Source organism: Solea solea, assembly GCF_958295425.1.
Source record: "Solea solea chromosome 17 unlocalized genomic scaffold, fSolSol10.1 SUPER_17_unloc_1, whole genome shotgun sequence".
NCBI classification, from domain to species: Eukaryota; Metazoa; Chordata; class Actinopteri; order Pleuronectiformes; family Soleidae; genus Solea; species Solea solea.
This window is the reverse complement of record NW_026704018.1, coordinates 12,501-32,733: the sequence shown is the minus strand read 5'-3', so window position 1 is coordinate 32,733 and position 20,233 is coordinate 12,501. Positions and strand designations below refer to the sequence as shown.

The following is a 20,233-nucleotide window of genomic DNA, read 5'->3' as shown; positions in this document are numbered from 1 at the left end:
TACTATACATATCTAATATTTACATATTATATTTAAATATAAATCTCGACTTTAATATAAATCTAAAATTCAAAGTTAAAATAAATAAAACATTAACAATATACAAACCTTCAAACTTTCAGGTCAAAACGTTTCCATTAAAAACAAAATAACACGTCAACAACAAATCTATGGATCACACCGAGCATCTAATGACAGCGACGTCTGAGCCAGCGGATCATTTCATCAGGACAGGCCGAGGTCACGCTGCTCTGTGCCGGGCACAGTGAGCGCCGAGCGTCCGCAGAGGCGGAGCTGATCACCTCCGACAAACGTCGCTGCCAAACTATAAATACGTCATATCTTCATACACAAACCACATGTTTGAATTCTAAATGACTAATTTCTCGCCTCAAATGATGTTAAAACTTTGTTCCGGGACACAGAAAAATATTTATTTCAGATTTATATTTCTATTATCTGCTGCTCCGCTCCGCCGAAATGTATTCTGGGATACATGGCCATCGCAAGTACGCTTAAGTCACCTCCGATGCATACTTGGTAAAAATGGGCGGAGCGAGAACACTTCCGGGTTTGAGAACCGTCCTCGCTGTTCGCTTACTTGAGAATTGGAACAGCACTTGGACTGAGGCTGATGACGTTTTCACAAGTACGGGAGTACGCAAGTACGCTCAAGTACGCACAAGTATGGATATTGAGAAACGGCCCAGGTTTGCCCGGCAGCATAAGTTACCATGGTTACTTGGCTGGCATTCACATTAGCCACCTTGGTGGAACAGGGTTGAGGCTCAGATTGATGGAACGGAAACCTGAGCCACAGTTATGGCTTAGCCATGGTTGAGGCTTAGCCAGAGTCATAGTTTCCATGGTAACTGAGTTGGGGCTAATCTCAGCCTCTTTAATGGAACGGAACTCTCACTCCTATTAGCCAGACTTAGCCATTGAAGCTTGGCTTTGCCTTTAGCCTGCTTGATGGAATACCCCCCTGAGCATGAACCAACAGGCCATCACCCCACGGCCCTCGGCGGGGACCGGGGCAACGCGACACCGTTGGTTCCATCCGAAAAGGTGCAGAAATGACGAGGGCAATAAATAAATCAAGACCAACCTCCCCAGGGGAAGATAAGATATGCAATATAATGCTAAAACAACTAGGGGAGAGAGCATTATTAAAGTTGCTGCTATTGTACAACAAGGTATGGAAAGAGGGAAGATTACCAAGTGCCTGGAAAGAAGCAGTAGTGGTCCCCATAAGAACACCCAGTAAGGATCCCACACAACCCACTAGTTACAGGCCAATAGCCTTAACATCAAATCTGTGCAAAATAATGGAAAGGATGATAACAGAAAGATTAACATATGATCTTGAAAAACGAGAAATGCTGGCAAATTATCAAAGTGGTTTTAGAAAAGGAAGAAACACAATGGATGCAGTGATAAGGCTAGAGACAGAGATAAGAAAGGCACAGGCAAATAAAGAAGCAGTAGTGGCAGTGTTTTTTGATATTGAGAAAGCATATGATATGATGTGGAAGGAAGGATTATTAATAAAGCTGTGCAAGATGGGTATAAGAGGAAGGGTGTACAACTGGATTAAATAGGGAGAATTGGACCCCTCAAGGAAGTGTGATTAGCCCTTTACTCTTTACAGTAATGATCAATGACGTGTTCTCAAAAGTACCAGAGGAGATAGGTAGGTCACTCTTTGTGGATGATGGGGCCTTGTGGAAAAGAGGAAGGAATGTGGCATATGTTGTGGGCAAAGTACAAGGGGCTATTGATGAGGTGGTGGAGTGGGGCTGTGACTGGGGATGCCAGTTCTCAGTGGAAAAAAACCTAGACAGTGTATTTTAGCAGGAAACGAAGAGAGGAAGGAATGAAACTGAAAATGTACGGGAATGAGCTGCAAAGAGTTGGAACATTTACATTTGTGGGTGTAGTGTTTGACTCACAGTTAACATGGGCAGGGCATATTGGTAGAATAGAAGAGAAATGCAAAAAAGTGATCAATGTGTTGCGATGTTTGACAGGTAGGAGTTGGGGAGCTAGTTGCTCTGAACTGAAAAGAGTGTATGTGGCTTTAATACCATCAGTGTTTGATTATGGCAGCATTGCCTATGGGTCAGCTGCTAGATCAAGGCTTAAGAAGCTGGATGTGATTCAGGCACAGGCGCTGAGAGTCTGCAGTGGGGCTGTTAAGACAACGCCAGTACCTGCGTTACAGGTAGAGATGGGAGAGGTGCCTCTGGGATTGAGAAGGAAGCAGTTGATGGGAAATTACTGGGCGAATTTGAAGGGACACAATGATTCTCACCCGACGAAAGTGGTACTGCAGGAGTGCTGGGAGAATGGGAAGAGTCAGAGGGAAAATCAGAGGGAGAGTAGGAAAGGAATTGGCAAATGAACTTGGAGTCTTAGCGGTGAGAATAAGCCCCACAATAGTCTGTAGTCCAGCAACACCATTATGGATGCTTGAGGGCCCGAAAATAGACTGGCATCTGTTAGAAATGAAAAGAAAAGGAAAGGGTCAAATAGATTTGGGAGGTGCGTTTGAACGTCATGTAATGGGAGAGTATGGAGACTTTGTGCTGATATATACAGATGGGGCTAGGGAACCTGAAACAGGAGTGACAGTATTTGGGGTGGCTGTGCCAGAGAGGAGGATTGGGCTAAGTAGGAGAACATCGAATATGTTGGGGGTCTACACGGTGGAGATGCTGGCAGTGTTGGTAGCTCTAAGATGGGTGGAAGAGGCCAGACACAACAGGGTACTGATTTGCTCAGATTCCTCGTCAGTTCTGTGGAGCATGAATTCATTTCATTCTAATAGCCGACAGGACATGTTGTATGAAATATTGCAGTCAGTTACTAGAGTAATGAACAGAGGACGTCAGGTTGGATTTATGTGGGTACCAGCGCATGTAGGAGTGAGGGGGAATGAGAGGGCAGATAAATTGGCAAAGAGGGCATTAAGGAAAGAAAGAGTGGAAATGGAAGTGAGTGTTAGTAAGGCTGAGGTTAAGAGTGTCATCTGGGGGAAAAACAACCACATGTGGCAAGAGAGGTGGGATAGAGAGGGTAGAGGGAGGCATTTATATCAAATACAGAACAGTGTTAGGGTCAATAGGGTAGGTATGGGACACAGGAGAGAGGAGGTTGTGATAATGAGGTTGAGGCTAGGGCACTGTGCACTGAATAAATCACTTAAATTGGCAGGGAAACATCAGACAGGACTGTGTGAGAGGTGTCAGGAAGAGGAGGAATCTGTGGAACATGTACTTTTGAGGTGTAGGCCAAATAGAGAGGTGATGAAAAATAATCTAAGGAAATAAGGGGATCAACAATTTCATTTAAAGGGAGTAATGGAAACGAGTGAGAAATGTTAACAGGATGATTATGTAGGAGCAGCAAGTGTGCACCCTTGACGGTCTACAAATGTTGCTGGAAACTGGCAAAACAGGTTCATTAAGGAGACAATCCTTTACTAGTCTCCCATAGAAAACCACGTCACCATAGTATCACGCAGGCTTGCTGTGATGACTCCGCCCACTTTGAGGAGGCGCTATGAAGTCACGGAAAACAACATAGCTGATACTAAAGTGAGTCGAGTCGATTAGAGTAAAGTTGAGATCAGAGCAGTTATTTGATCACATTCATCACATTTCCTTCAGATGAGACTTGAGAAAACTTTGGTCTGTGGTTTGTTTCCTGTTCAGCAGCAGAATCACTTCACAGACGTTCAGCAGCTTCATGACGATCATTTCCTGCTTTCACAAGGTAACGAAACTAAATTCATCTCATCACACGTGACTTTGAGTGGACGTGATGTTTTTACTGTGAAGCTCATGAATCTCACGTCACTGACTCTTGTTCAGTGACTGAGGTTTTTACACAGAATGAATTGACCCTGTAGTGACTTAGAGAGGCTTAAATGTCTGGTGTAATACTGCAAACTTGTCTTATTATGGGATGTGAACATGTCCTGGTTCCTCTGAACGTGAAGAAGGCCCAACCCTTTTGAAGCAGCTCTGCTGACACAGTATAAATGCTGACATCTGCTGGTTGACATGTGATATTACACACTGGAATCACGTGGATGCTCAGAACCCACGAGCTGAACTTCTGTATGGTCTTAATTCACTGAGTGATGGTTTGACATCAAACATATTTAAATGTAACATCTATAAACACAAACTCTTGTTAACGACCAGATGTTGTTTGGAGCTCAAACGTCACCTGGTTGTAACAAAAGACTTTTCTACAAGTTCACTGTGTTTGTTTTTGTAGAGAGAGTCGTGTTCCTTTGTCACAGCTAAAGAATCAATCATGGAGTAAAAGTGACAGCTACAGTGAAAAGTGGAATTTCCTGTTCAATAATTCCTAAGATATGAACTTGTTTTCTTTTACTTTGACCTTTGTCTGAAAAGTGGATCCTCTCTCAGCTAACTTGGCTAGTGCTGCTAACTGCAAAACAATCACTTCCCTGTTACAGATCCATCATGTTCTTATGACTTAACTCCGCCTCCTCTGACTCTCCATCAGCTGTTTAGTTTATTCCACATAGAAACAATATAAAAAAACACATAGACGATAACACATAAAAGTACATGTGACGTGCAGCAGAAACACGGATTGAAAAAGAAATGCACTGAAAATGAAAAAGTTGTAACTTTTTGTCGAAGTGATATTTTTACTGTGAAGCTCATGAATCTCACGTCACTGATTCTGTTGTTCAGCGACTAAAATGTTTGGAAATCACTGGTTTAGAGGACATTTGTGCTTTTGGTGAAAGAGAAGTTCTGCTGGACTGAAAGATCAGATAGTGACTGATAATTTTATGTTTCCAGTGAAAACAGATTACAGCCATTGTAGGTGAAAAAAAAGGATCCAGAGGATGAGGTCATATTTTGATAAGATTTAAGAAACTAAAGTTAAATAAACGTTTATTCTCAATCATCACAATTAACGACATCTCTTCAAAGTCCAGATGTTTAACATACATATGTATCTATCTATTGGGCAGCTTCTTACCTGACCACCAGAGGGCGGGCTCTTCTGTTAAACCAGTGGACTCACCTGCAGTGAAGGGCTGTAAAGTGTGATGCAAACAGCGTCTTGAGTGAGTGTGAGTCGAGCGGTGACGTTCACGAACGAGTCAAATCTTTTTAACGGCTCTTTGAAATGAACCAGTAACTGAGTGACTGACAGTCCATTATTAGCATAAACCAATGGGCTGTGCCGATTGTTCAGTCAGCCAATGAGGGTCATGTCGGCCAATTCTGTGGTTAAAAAAAGTCTTCTTGCTGACCGGCCCACATTAGGTCAATGTGGTCCACCCATGTTAGCAGAACTTGTAATGAGCGAGTTTTATTCTCCCAGCAGGTGGCGCTCTGCTATGAATCAGGACAGGGACAAGGACAGTGCAGAGGAAGCTCCGCCCTCTAAAACCACTCTGTGTGAGGAACATGAGGGTCAGAGGTGAGATGAGGATCTCATGGCTCACATGCTTGGGTTTGGGTAAAGTGATCTGACTGAAGATGTGGAAGTCTTAAATGTGTTAATCAGTGTAGTGTTTGACACCATCTGGGTCACACTCAACCATTTCTGACACAAACCTGTTTTCCTTGTGTCTCCTGATACTGTAGATCATTAATGAGATCAATCAGAGCAGATGTTGTATTTTCATGTCATGTCCTGTGTTTGTAGGAGGATCCATCAACAGGGACCAGACTCTGCCGGACCTGGACCTGGACCCAGCTGTGTGTCCATGAAGAGTGACCAGTCTATAGGTCGTATTATTAGCTTCAAGAAAGGACAAAAACATGTTGACCTGATGTAAGAATTTCACACATAGTAACACACACTTACATGATCCTCCACCAGGGGGAGCCTGTCTAGTCCAAAACATGTTGAATCCAGAAAAACACTCTTCTTCTCTTTGGTGGACCAATGTTGTTTTTCTGTCTCCACTAAACGTCTTCAGCCTGTCCTCGTCTCTGAATACGTTTCCAGCAGTAAATCTAGTCAGAGTCCGTGATTGGTCAGGGACTCATGGACAAGCCTCTCTGATTGTGTCTTTGAGACTTCACACATAACAAACACTAGAGACTGTCCTTCAGGGACTTTTGTCTTCAACCTGTCAAACTCATGTCATGTGAACTTGGCTGAAGAAGAATCGTAGGTGCAGCACATTGAAAACCTCGTAGAAACAAATGATTGACACTGAATCTTTTCTCCTCAGAGTTGATCAGCAGAGGACAGAGGTTCTCAGTGGTCAGTCTGTCCAGCAGCATGGAGCAGACCTGGACTCCATATTTAAGGTGTGTAAATGTATAAACATGACACTACTGTTAATACTGAAGCAGAGTCCTGGGGCCTCATGTATAAACCGTGCGTATGCACAAAAAGACGGCGTACGCTTGCTTTCACGCACAGACGGCATGTATAAAAATGTACTTGGCGTGGAAGTTTGCGCATCGCAGCGCAAACTCTCGAGCTGCCGTGAGAATTTGCCGAGAGCTCCGCAAACTCTTGTCAGGTGGAGACGCTGCAATATTAAGCTCTGAAACTTATCACAGTGTTTGAAAATAATATTATTAATGTGTCTACAGTGACAAACATGAATTTTCTGTGACAAACAATACTGATACACCACGTACGTTTGAACATATGTGGATAACATCAGAGAGGACACTGAAGACGAAACTGATCCTGTGAGCGAACACACACACTACAGACCTGTGTGTGTGTGTGTGTGTGAGAGAGAGAGAGACTCACTTATTTACTTTGAGCAAATTACTGAAATTCATTTTCCACAGATGAATATTTTCTTTCTGACATGAACACATGAACACACGTCAGTCTATAGTGTTTTAAACGCAAAATAAAGTTACGGACTCATTTGTTGTAAGAAAACGGGACTTGAACGTTGAGTAGAACATTTTCTTTATCCCATTTTAATCCACACGATAACGAAATAACTACGAAAAAGTTATTCCGCCACCGCTGCGCCTTTCATCGGAAGAGAAAGGCGCAGCGGTGCGCGCTCGTCAGCCACTGGAGACTCCGGAACACCGGCATCGTCTTCCTCCCTCTTCCTCCCTCCCCAGCATACTGCGGTCAAGCCAGCCGTGGTTCGCGTTTGCCTGGTCAAATCAGCCGCCCGATTTTTTCTAGTGCGCGAATCTACTAACGTTTACGGTAATCGTAATGAAACGGCACTGAAGAGCTTGGAGGGACTGTTAGGAATTCAAGATTCATACTGCTGGACTGAGTAGTATCCAGCGGCAGCCCCGGAGAGCAACAACCGGGAACAACACCCCGGTGTTATTTATTTATTTATTTATTTATTTAAACTTAGTTTACACACCGAAACAGAGGACTTTTTGAGTAATCCTCTGTCGAAATCCGTAACAGAGGACAAGATTAAGTCTAATTCGCCCTACTTCGACATGGAATAAGAAGCTTATTTTCCATAAGTAGTCAGTGATTCACACACTATAGAACTTAGTGTGTGAGTTTCATAAATCTGAGATTTTCTTTGCGTACGTACTTTATAAATTTTGTGCGTACACCGTCTTTTAGTATGAAAGCTGCACACTCTTTTATACTTGAGGCTCCTGGTCCTGACAGTCTGGATGCTGCTCTGTGGACCTGCAGGACTTCACTCTGTCACTGATCATCTGAGGTTAAACTTCACATGTTCTGTTCCAGCTGCTGGAGGAGAACATCATCTGCTTTGTGAAGAATGAGCTGAAGAAGATCCACAAGGTTCTGGATACAGATCACACAGAAGTCTCAGAGATTCAGAGGGAGGATGAGGAGCAGAGGAGCAGCAGAGAGGCCTTTCTGAAGATCACAGAGGACTTCTTAAGGAGGATGAAGCAGGAGAAGCTAGCTGACAGTAAGAGGACTTTTAATGTGAAAGGAAGAACATCTTATTTTCTCAATGATCCACTCACTGATTTATTTTCTTGTGTTCTGTCAGAAATTAGAGCTCCAGCTTGTCGACGTGAACTCAAATCAAACCTGAAGAAGAAGTTCCAGTGTTTGTTTGAGGGCGTGGCTAAAGCAGGAAACCCCACCCTTCTGAATGAGATCTTCACAGAGCTTTACATCACAGAGGGAGGGACTGGAGAGGTCAACGAAGAACATGAGGTCAGACAGATTGAGAGAGCTTCCTGGAAACCAGACAGACCAGAAACATCCATCAGACAAGAAGACATCTTTAAAGCCTCAGCTGGAAGAGACGGACCAATCAGAAGAGTGATGACAAAGGGCGTGGCTGGCATTGGGAAAACCGTGTTAACACAGAAGTTCACTCTGGACTGGGCTGAAGACAAAAGCAACCAGGACGTACAGTTCATGTTTCCCTTCACCTTCAGAGAGCTGAATGTGCTGAAAGAGAAGAAGTTCAGTTTGGTGGAACTCATCCATCACTTCTTCACTGAAACCAAAGAAGCAGGAATCTGCAGGTTTGAAGACTTTAAGGTGGTCTTCATCTTTGATGGTCTGGACGAGTGTCGACTTCCTCTGGACTTCCACAACACTGAGATCCTGACTGACGTCACAGCGTCCACCTCAGTGGACGTGCTGCTGACAAACCTCATCAGGGGGAAACTGCTTCCCTCTGCTCGCCTCTGGATAACCACACGACCTGCAGCAGCCAATCAGATCCCTCCTGACTGTGTGGACATGGTGACAGAGGTCAGAGGGTTCACAGACCCACAGAAGGAGGACTACTTCAGGAAGAGGTTCAGAGATGAGGAGCAGGCCAGGAGGATCATCTCCCACATCCAGACATCACGAAGCCTCCACATCATGTGCCACATCCCAGTCTTCTGCTGGATCACTGCAACAGTTCTGGAGAACATGCTGAAAACCAGAGATGGAGGAGAACTGCCCAAGACTCTGACTGAGATGTACATCCACTTCCTGGTGGTTCAGTCCAAAGTGAAGAGGGTCAAATATGATGGAGGAGCTGAGACAGATCCACACTGGAGTCCAGAGAACAGGAAGATGATTAAGTCTCTGGGGAAACTGGCTTTTGAGCAGCTGCAGAAAGGAAACCTGATCTTCTATGAATCAGACCTGACAGAGTGTGGCATCGATATTACAGCAGCTTCAGTTTACTCAGGAGTCTTCACTCAGATCTTTAAAGAGGAGAGAGGCCTGTACCAGGACAAGGTCTTCTGCTTTGTCCATCTGAGTGTTCAGGAGTTTCTGGCTGCTCTTCATGTTCATCTGACCTTCATCACCTCTGGAACAAATCTGTTGTCAGAACCAACAATGAGCCAGTGGTCCAGACCGTTTAGAAAAAAACCTAAACTGAATCATCTGCACCAGAGTGCTGTGGACGAGGCCTTACTGAGTCCAAATGGACACCTGGACTTGTTTCTCCGCTTCCTCCTGGGTCTTTCACTGGAGACCAATCAGAAGCTCTTAAGAGGTCTACTGAAACAAACAGGAAGTGGTTCACAGACCAATAAGAAAACAGTTGAGTACATCAAGAAGAAGATCAGTGAGAATCTGTCAGCAGAGAGAAGCATCAACCTGTTCCACTGTCTGAATGAACTGAACCATCGTTCTCTTGTGGGGGAGATCCAAGAGTCCCTCACATCAGGACGCCTGTCCACAAAGACACTGTCTCCTGCTCAGTGGTCAGCTCTGGTCTTCATCTTACTGTCATCAGGAAAAGATCTGGAAGAGTTTGACCTGAAGAAATACTCTGCTTCAGAGGAGGCTCTTCTGAAGCTGCTGCCGGTGGTCAAAGCCTCCAACAAAGTTCTGTACGTAGATCAGTATATAAATATTAATAAGACATATTCTAAAGAGCACAAGACAAACATGTTTAACCTTTTATTCATCACTGTTTTCTACCTCAGACTGAGTGGCTGTAACCTCTCAGAGAGAAGCTGTGAAGCTCTGTCCTCAGTCCTCAGCTCTGTGTCCTCTAGTCTGAGACACATGGACCTGAGTAACAATGACCTGCAGGATCCAGGAGTGAAGTTGCTGTGTGATGGACTGAAGAGTCCTCACTGTTCTCTGGAGACTCTCAGGTCAGAACTCTGACTCAGACTCTTTGCTTCTTTAGGTTTTGTTGATGATTTGTTTTTTTCTGAATCACTGAGTTCATCATATCTTCTTAACTCCAGTCTTTCAGGTTGTCTGGTCTCAGAGGAAGGATGTTCTTCTCTGACCTCAGCTCTGAACTCAAACCCCTCCCATCTGAGAGAACTGGACCTGAGTAACAATGACCTGCAGGATCCAGGAGTGAAGCTGCTGTGTGATGGACTGAAGAGTCCTCACTGTTCTCTGGAGACTCTCAGGTTGGTGCTCAGCTGATTAATATGGACAATTCTACTCTGATTATTTTTTTATTTTATTTTTTTATAATTTATTTTTTATTGACATTCAGAAACAGACATTCACATCCGGCAAAACATACATGCATACATCTCACATCTGTTGTCTGCTCTAAATGCCTAGACAAAAAAAACAAACAATGAAAAAAGGAAAAACACACATTAGCAACTATGTACAAGTTAGATTTCCACAGTTCCTCCAGCAGACAGGGGAATTATCATCATAGTGAGACTTCTGAGAAGGTGTAATAAAGTACCTAATCAAGCTTTTCCATCCAAATTCCCTCCACTTCTGTGAGCTGGTACATCTCCATTGATACCTCCAAATTGTTGTCCATTCTTCCTCAGATATATTTATCCCTCCTTCCTTCTTCCATTTTATTTTAATATATGAAGTAGAGTGAGATTTCAAATTAGACAGACCCTTATATAAGCATGACACAGTTTTATTAATAGCTTCCGAATCGTAGGCTTTTGTAAATAATTGAATTAGACATGTGTTTATCTTTGTTAGATTTTTCATCTTTGTATTGACGTAATGCCGTAACTGCAGGTATCTATAAAAGTCTTGTTTTTCTAAAACCTGTGTCCTTTTAAGCGTTTCAAAACTGAGTAACTTTCCATCTTTCATTACTCTACATAAGGCTGTTATACTGTTAGCTATCCAGTCCTTAAATCTAGAATCCAATTTATTAGGCCTAAAATCCGAATCATAAGCACACCATTTAAGAGCCAAAATATCATTTTCAAGTTTATGTTCTTTTATAATAATTTTCCATACTTTAAGGGTCCACGCCACCCATGGATTATCAATGTTATTTATGTGGGTTTGCAAGTTATTATCAGCTAAAATTGCCTGTATGGGGATGGAGGGCATTTTTTCCTCAATGCTTTTCCATTGAGCTGTATATGACGGGTTGCACCAGCATACCACTGCTCTCATCTGCGCTGCAAAATAATAATATCTAAAATAAGGCAAGCCCCATCCTCCCTTTTGTTTAACCAGCTGTAAGGTTTTGAGGCGAACTGCTATATACCTGGATAGCAGTTTGTCCCACTCGTTAAATTGGTTTTGGTTAATCTCTATTGGCAATGTTTGAAATAAATATAAGAGTCTTGGCAATATAATAATTTTAATAGAGTCAATTCTTGAACTAAGGCTAAAGAAGGGAATTAAGTTCCATCTTGCTATATCATCCTTTATTTTTTTATGTATGGGTGAATAGTTATATTCCGATAATTTTGTAAGATCTTTTGGTAGGTTGATGCCTAAGTATTTAAAGGACTCTGTTTGCCATGTCAAGGGGTAGCTACTTTTGATTTCTCTTGGTGGGCAGTAGTTATATGAGAGTATTTGGGTTTTACTCATGTTGATTTTGTACCCAGATAATTGGCCATATTATTCAAATGCTTGCATCAATTTAGGCAGAGAGTGAGTTGGTTGCGCAAGGTATATCAAAATATCGTCTGCATAACAGGCCAATTTATATTCCGTCCCTTTAATAATGATTCTCTTAATATCTTCTCATTGTCTGATGTACTGAGCTAGTGTTTCCAAATATAATGCGAAGAGTAGTGGTGACCATGCACAGCCCTGTCTGGTGCCCCTTTCTAGGGTAAAACTATTTGACAAATATCCATTGACCTTGACCCTGGCGGTAGGTTTGTCATAACCGAATCAAAAGCCTTTTCAGCATCTACGCTCATCACAATTGCTTCAGTTTGATTTCTTTGTATATGATCCATAATATGTAGTGTCTTTGGTATATTGTCTTGTGTTTGGCGTTGGTGTATGAAACCTGTCTGATCATTATGTATCAGTGTCGGCAGGAATTCTTCTAATCGTTTGGCCATAACAGAAGTAAATCATTTATAGTCCACATTAAGAACAGAGATTGGCCTAAAAGAGCCACACTCCACTTTATCCTTGCCTTCTTTTGGTATGGCTGAAATTATTGCCTCCTTCCAGCTGGGTGGCGTTTGCGCATTTTTTAAAGCCCAATTCAGAGTAGGAAGTAAAACAGGTATTAGTTCTTTTTTAAATTCCTTGTACCACTCTGCCGTGTAGCCATCAGATCCTGGCGATTTGCTTAATTTAAATCTACCAATTGCAACTTTTAATTCTTCTTCAGTTATATCCGCAGTCATCATTTTATTTAGATTTTCATCGAGAGTGGGTAAATCTAGGGAATTCAGGAAGCTGTCAATTTGGGCCACACTCCCACCTGGGACTTCAGAATATAAGGTTTTGTAAAACACTTCAAAAGCTTCCTGAATTTTATTTAGTTTATTTTTTATCGCTTTTGTCCTTGGATCCCTAATTTTATGAATTGTATTTTCGGCTATCCATTTTTTCAATTTCCATGCCAATACTTTCATAGATTTGGAGCCACTTTCGTAGTGTTTCTGTTTCAGAAACATTAAATCTTTCTCGATTTCTTGTGTGGCCAAATTATTAATTTCATTCCTGGTGTGTCTAATTTCTCTCAATGTATTCTGTGCCAAATCTAATTTATGTTTTCCTTCTAGTACCTTTAGCTTGTTTTTTAAATCCTCTAACTTTTTATTCCTATTTTTTTTCTTAAATGACGATATTGCTATAATTTTCCCTCTCAGAGCAGCCTTCAGAGTATCCCATAACATGGGAGGTGAAACCTCTCCAGTATCATTGAATTCTAAGAAGAGACACATTTCTGATTTAATTTGTGCCTTAAAAGACAGATCATTCAACAGACTGGAATTCAATTTCCATGTATTATTTTTTGATCGCAGGCCAAAATCAGCGGATAAGTATACTGGTGCATGGTCACTTAGATCTATTGTCCCGATTCCACAAGTATGTATTTTATCTTTATCCTTCCCAAATGCTATGAAATAATCTATTCTTGTATAGAGAGAGTGAGAAGCAGAGTAGTAAGTGTAATCCCTTCTGTTAGGGAAAAAATCTCGCCATATATCAATCAAGCCCACCTCCTCAAATAGTGTGTTTACTTTCTTATATAAGGACTTCCTATCCTGGGTTTTTCCACAAGATGAGTCCAACTTTGGCTGCAGATGTATATTTAGATCCCCTCCACAGATCAAGAGGCCTTCTGTTTCAGTTACCATGATATTGGTTATTTTTTGGAAGAAACTAATGTCACTCCCTGGGGGTGCATAGACATTCAGTAAGGTAATTGGATTCCCATCTATCTTACCCCTTACTTAAAATAAACGTGCCCTCTTTATCACCCATTTCGAATACTTTTTCAAAATGTAGCTTGTTTGAAATGAGAATAGCAACTCCTCTTCTATGCCCTGATTTGTATGAAGAAAAAAACAGATTTGTAAAGCCCCTTTTCTTTAGCTTTATATGCTCCTTGTCTGTCAAATGGGTCTCTTGTAAATAAACCACATGGGCTTGTTCTGTTCTCACTTTAGATAGGATTTTACTACGTTTAACTGGATTCAACAGCCCATTGACATTAAACGAAATGAATTTTCATTTGTCACTAGCCATACTTATTTACTTGTAAGTGTACCAACAAACTTAACAAGATGAAAATTGAAAGATCTGCTCCCTGAACAAATAACAACACCAAACATAAGCAAGAAATAGAAAAAAGGACAAACAAAAAGAGTGATCCCAAGGCCGGGGTCTCTAAGAAAAGACCCTGGCCTGAGCTAGATAAAATATCTAGCTGTGAGGGAAAGCCTCTCCCACCTGTGGGCTGAGGGCCCCCACCATGGCGCTCTAAAAAAGAAAAGAAAAGGTCTCTGTTCATTCCACAGAAAATGTGTCCTTATACAGCAACCCTCGCCTGTATGTGGGTCAATGACATATAAGGTTTTTTAACAGGTAAATTTAAAAATATGATAAATATGAATTTCTATTGCAATTGGTCAAAGCTTTACAATGTCATGTGTACATGCATACATGTTAAAATCTTGAATTACGATATTTTGGTGGTTTTTCACGTAAATGAATTGGTCGTTACCCTCCAAAATGTCATGTGGTGCGACCATCAATCATCTTAAAAATGTATTTATTTAATCAACATATTTACCCTTTTTTCACAAGTTCTTAGTAAAATGATGTGTCTAGAAACTAATTATTTGGATTTCTGTTGAATTGTCATACATACTGATATAATCCTCATTCCTCTAAAGTCATGGTCACCGTTTTGCATGTAGTTTGCGTGCTAATTTTTCCTGTAAAATGCATAAAAATAATGAAAATGTAAACAAAATCCCACTAACTTCATCTTACCCCATCAGTGAATAAGTTTCTGCCACAGAAAGAAGGTATCACTTTTTTTACTTTGCTACAGTTATTGCTATTAATGGTCGCGCCACATGATGGGTGGTCGCACCAAATGATGAAACCAGCTTAAATCTCTTACAAATCAATAGAATAAGAGACAATCATTTGTTTAAAACAGATTTTATTAATTTAAATATTGAAGACAAACATCTCTTTTCAACACTTTTCTTTTCATTTCATTTTGGCAAACACATTAACTTTCATTGCCATTCTTTTACAAACACTGTGTTGAAGTGAACGGTACATTCATGTATATTTTTGTAAACATTTCACAAATCAGTAAGGAACAAGATGAACTCAGACACATTAAACTTGAAGACATCTAACTATTCATACCATCATCCTCATTCTTATATAAATGTTGGAGATATGGTTTAGGTATTTGCTTAACCCCAGGAACTTTTAAACTTGTTCCAGTCTTAGCTTCTCAATTTAGAACAGCGAGAAGTTGTTGGCTCAGGTTCAGAGATGACTGCTATGACATCTTTCTTATAGTAGAATATGGCATCTGGAGCTTGTGGCCACGTGAATAAGTTCTTACTCCCTGACTGTAAAACCTTCCAGCAGGCAAAACTGTAACTCTTTTCATCTATTTATTGTTATAGTTGGTATCAAAGCACTGTTGTCATCAAAATGCATCATCAAAGCTCTTTTGTTATATGTTAACCTTCGTATGTGTCTTTGTTAAACTACTGATCAACAGGATCTGTACGCATAGCATTGACCCTGATATCTTCTCCCACAACCTCAAGAACCTGGCCTACTTATGGAAGTTCATCGTATGTTACAATCACAAAACATAAACCCTGATCACTTTCCCCCTTCTGTGACTGTGAGGTTGAGGCCTCCTCCATGTTGGATGTGGTGTTCCGCATGTCAACTTTTACAGGCTGGTAACATGAGCATATTTTCATTTTGGCATGTTTGCAAAAGCACGATACCTCCCTACATAAGGAATCTTTCCCTGCTGCTTTCTTCTCTGGTAGCTGAAACAAATTTAGTATTGTGTCAAGCTACAGTGTATACAGTTTGGCTTTTTTCAGATACAGCAGACTGACATTTCAATTAAAATGTGTATTATATTTTAAATCCCCTCCACACAATATAACTTCATGTAATTCAAGTTGCTTTTTAATACAAAGTTTTTTTTAGCTTTTACATAAACCTTACTGTTCTCCTTGCAAGGTACCCAGGGTCAGAGTTCACGCTGCCTGTGGCGCACGGTCTTCAGTGCTTGAGAGCGGCATCTAATGAAATGGATTTTTTTTTTTAAACTTTAGAAAGACATAATGGCAACATGACATGTTACAAATATTTGTTCTTTATTTTTTTGTGCCAATGTTATCAATAAGGATTTAACATAAAGCATTGCTTCTGAATTGTATGAAAAATTAAGAAAAAGCACAATTTTATCTTTTAAATATTATAACAATTTACTACCTTTTAAATATATAAACCATCAAAATGATATTAAAACACAAAACTTCCTTTAAAATAAGTCTACAACTCATTGAAAGCTAGCTGCAATGGTCGCACCACATGATATTTGGTCGCACCACATGATATTTTCATATTCAATCAACATTTACAGGCATAGCATTGGACACCTAAACAAAAGTTGGTATCAAATTATGAATTTGTAAAAATAAATCAATATTTATTGTGTTTTTGAGATCATACCACATGACATCCATATTTGGAAACTATCTACCAGCCATTTTAAAAGCAGTTATTTTAAAAGATGAGAGAGAGTTACAAACCTGCTAACTGATTCTGTGGGTCCTCTGCAAAGTTGTTTGTGATGTAACTTCCTGTCTTGGGGTGGCTTTGAAAATGAAAGTTCCAAAATGGTGGTTTCTTCATGGTCGCACCACATGATATTTCATAAAATGGACATACTCGGACAAAGTTTACTTAATAAACGTAAATAAGAGGGAAATGTCATTACAAGATCACTGTAATTTCACATGAGGTTACAAAACACTTTAGAATTTATGCCACATAGGGCAGAAAATACATTTGAATAGATTAAGATTCATTTTAAATAAATGTCCAAAACTGGATTCATGACTGGACGGTCACACCACATGATATTTTTACACTTTCCGTAGCAATACAAATGAAATTTCTAATGATTTTTGAATATATTTTTCTCGAATATATTTTTAACAAGAAAAAATGCAGTTGGACAGTATAATTAGCCGTCATGTCATTGACCCATAAATATTCTCATCATGTGGTGAATATAGCACGTTCTGTTTAGCTTTCCAACTCTTCAAAAATCAGTCAAAGCTTATACTTCTTCTGGAGAGGATGGGGACGGCCTTCTGAAAGCTCGCAGTTTCTCCTTGATACCCTTCTCTCGCTCCTCACCTGTCCCTGATTATTTTTTTAATTACATATGTGAATAGATTTTCTTGAACTCCTCCTCAGAATGAGTGGCTGTAAACTCTCAGAGAGAAGCTGTGAAGCTCTGTCCTCAGTCCTCAGCTCTGTGTCCTCTTGTCTGAGACACGTGGACCTGAGTAACAACGACCTGCAGGATCCAGGAGTGAAGCTGCTGTGTGATGGACTGAAGAGTCCTCACTGTTCTCTGGAGACTCTCAGGTCAGAACTCTGACTCAGACTCTTTGCTTCTTTAGGTTCTTGTTGATGAAGATGTTTTTTCTGAATCACTGAGTTCATCATATCTTCTTAACTCCAGTCTGTCAGGTTGTCTGGTCTCAGAGGAAGGATGTTCTTCTCTGACCTCAGCTCTGAACTCCAACCCCTCCCATCTGAGAGAACTGGACCTGAGCTACAATCATCCAGGAGACTCAGGAGAGAAGCTGCTGTCTGCTGGACTGAAGAGTCCTCACTGGAGACTGGACACTCTCAGGTATTCTCCTCTTCCTCCTCCTCCTTCCTCTTCATGTTCATCAGCAGTATTCAAACTTGTCAGCAGGTTCAGGTTGAAGATGTCCTGTTATTATGTTTTCCTCTGTCAGTGAGTATAACCAAACATTAGTGACACTTTTTAAACACCTGTTGTTCTTCTCCGTCTTCTGGCTCCTCCCTTTAGGGGACGCCACAGCAGATCATCTGCCTGATAGATATTGTTCTTGTTTGACAATAAACTAGAAAACTAGAAACAAACACTAGACTCTGGTGAGAACGAGTGAATGTCACGTAGTTCAGCCTGAGAAACGACCAGAACCATGAACTGGACAGATCATCTGCACAGAGTAGCAGCATCATGTGAGAAGTCCTGGTACTGGGTACAGAACAGTCCTGGTCCACTTCAAACAGTCTACGGTCAAACTAAAGTAAAGATGTCTTTATTCTGTGGTGTTTGTAGTGAGTTGTGTACGAGATGTTCGTCATCTAACAGCTACAATCAAGTTGTTCTTCATTCTTCATTCAACGGTGAAAACACACAAGTTTTGGAAGCAGCAGTAACAGCGACGAGCCTCCGCAGCAGCAGCTGCATAAGTAGCCATGTGTTTCCTCTGTGACGCGCAGCTGAAAAAACCACGAAAGCACTGGAAACTAGGTATCGATTCAAGCAAGTGATCAAACAACCGTAATTCAAATACAAAGTTTATGGTTTTTAGACCCACAATACTGCGATTTGAAACACTGTAAAAAATACAAATGAAATCCCTCTATTTTATCTATTTTCTTTGTTTACTTGGTTTGTGCTGGGCCAACTTGTTGCTGGTTTACTCGTGGTGGGTTTCAAATGTATAAACAGAAGTTGTCTTCTGTGTTGTCCACGTGGTGGCGCTGCTGAGTAAATGCGTAGCCTCCTGAAACTGTGGTCTCCGGTTCTGCAGACACCGGCCGTTTCTCAATATCCATACTTGTGCGTACTTGTGCGTACTTGCTAGAAAATCCACGGCATGTGGAAGTTATATGGCAGTTTTTTGCGATTTTTGTCGCCATGGTTACTTGAAACGCTTAGTAATAGTCATATAACACAAGTCCCGGTCGAGCCGCACGTTTTGATATAACGTGTGGGGGTTTTCTCAAAACTGTGGGAGGAGTTAGACGTCAAAGTTTTGGGTGGAAGAATACAGAGAGACTGACAAGCCCCTCCCAAAGTCCCCTCTGCTCCTTACACACGCACACGCACACACACGCACGCCTGTCTCTATCTCTCCAAAATCAGCAGAGAAAGCAGAGAAAACAGCATGTTTTAAAGTTGTCATATTTCAAGAACGGTTGATGATAGAGATACAATTTTTGGTTTGTGAGCGTCAGGAGGCTTTCGGCAACTCCCACATTTAAATTTGTGACAAACGGACGTTTTATATACTGAAAAAAATGCTAGAAAATCTATATAAGGTTAGTTTTGCTTTTCTGAGGCAGAATTGTTCGGAGATTCGGCAAGAACACATTCTCCCGAGCTGCTGCAGAGCTTGGTTCTGACGCCTGACTTGTGACTAAATCAAATCCCTTTGTTCGGTACAAGTCCTGTGTCAGTGGGGTCTTCTCCTGCATCATCAACTCATCACCTATCGTTCATAAGAAGAAGGAAGCCTGACAAAAACGACAAAAACGATAAGCTCCGCCTCTGCGGACGCTCGGCGCTCACTGTGCCCGGCACAGAGCAGCGTGACCTCGGCCTGTCCTGATGAAATGATCCGCTGGCTCAGACGTCGCTGTCATTAGATGCTCGGTGTGATCCATAGATTTGTTGTTGACGTGTTATTTTGTTTTTAATGGAAACGTTTTGCCCTGACAGTTTAAAAGTTTGTATATTGTTAATGTTTTATTTATTCTAACTTTGAATGTTAGATTTATATTAAAGTCGCACGGTGATTGTATCTGTATTTAAATATAATATGTAGATATTAGATATGTAGAATAGTATATATTTGTGTATATATATATATATATATATATATATATATATATACTACTTTACAATGCTGTAATATATCTATTTTCCACATTGTATAATTTGTATTGTATATTTTAATAGAAATAAATTAATAAATGAAGTTAAATATTTAAAATGTAAAAATAATAACAACATATATATGCATTTATTAAAAGTATTTCATATGTTCATTTATCAACACCGTAGGTGGCGCTAATGAGGCTGCAGCACTGCAGCACTACAGCAGAACTACAGCAGAACAATACATACATACTTGCATACTTGAGTATTGAGAAACAACCACATACTTGTGTACTCCCGTACTTGGCAAGTATATACTCCCAGCGTACTTCTCAAGTATATACTTCCCAAGTGAGCAAGTACATACTTGCTTACTTGAGTATTGAGAAACAGCCACCGTCTTCTCTTTGAAACACACCTGTCCTTGTAGTTCATCATTGTGTCCACCAGAGTGCGTCATTAAGACAACAGTTTGGACTCATGTTGGACAGAAACTCATTCAGACTGTTTCTTCCTCCAGGATGGACCATGCTGGAGAGCAGAGGTTAAAACCTGGTCTCAGGAAGTGTAAGTATGGATTTACAGGAAATAACAACATATCAGCTGATCATCAATAAACTGCAGCTGTGTCTCGTTGTCTTCATCAGATTCATGTGAACTGGAACTGGACACAAACACAAT

At 40.8% G+C, this 20,233-nt stretch overlaps 1 protein-coding gene across 1 annotated transcript in view; it reads left to right on the top strand.

Annotated features, from left to right (window-relative positions):
* Positions 1-5,418: 5,418 nt before the first annotated feature.
* Positions 5,419-20,233, top strand: part of LOC131449258 (protein NLRC3-like) — a 15,403-nt gene continuing 588 nt past the window's right edge. The window contains exons 1-11 of the mRNA XM_058622104.1: positions 5,419-5,478; positions 5,707-5,835; positions 6,242-6,320; positions 7,714-7,903; positions 7,988-9,788; positions 9,885-10,058; positions 10,155-10,328; positions 17,101-17,274; positions 17,372-17,545; positions 20,073-20,119; positions 20,200-20,233. The exon at positions 20,200-20,233 is cut by the window's right edge and continues 588 nt beyond it. Of these exons, the coding sequence (XP_058478087.1) occupies positions 5,768-5,835; positions 6,242-6,320; positions 7,714-7,903; positions 7,988-9,788; positions 9,885-10,058; positions 10,155-10,328; positions 17,101-17,274; positions 17,372-17,545; positions 20,073-20,119; positions 20,200-20,233 (2,915 nt within the window). The 5' untranslated portion in view covers positions 5,419-5,478; positions 5,707-5,767. The remainder of the gene's footprint in view (positions 5,479-5,706; positions 5,836-6,241; positions 6,321-7,713; positions 7,904-7,987; positions 9,789-9,884; positions 10,059-10,154; positions 10,329-17,100; positions 17,275-17,371; positions 17,546-20,072; positions 20,120-20,199) is intronic.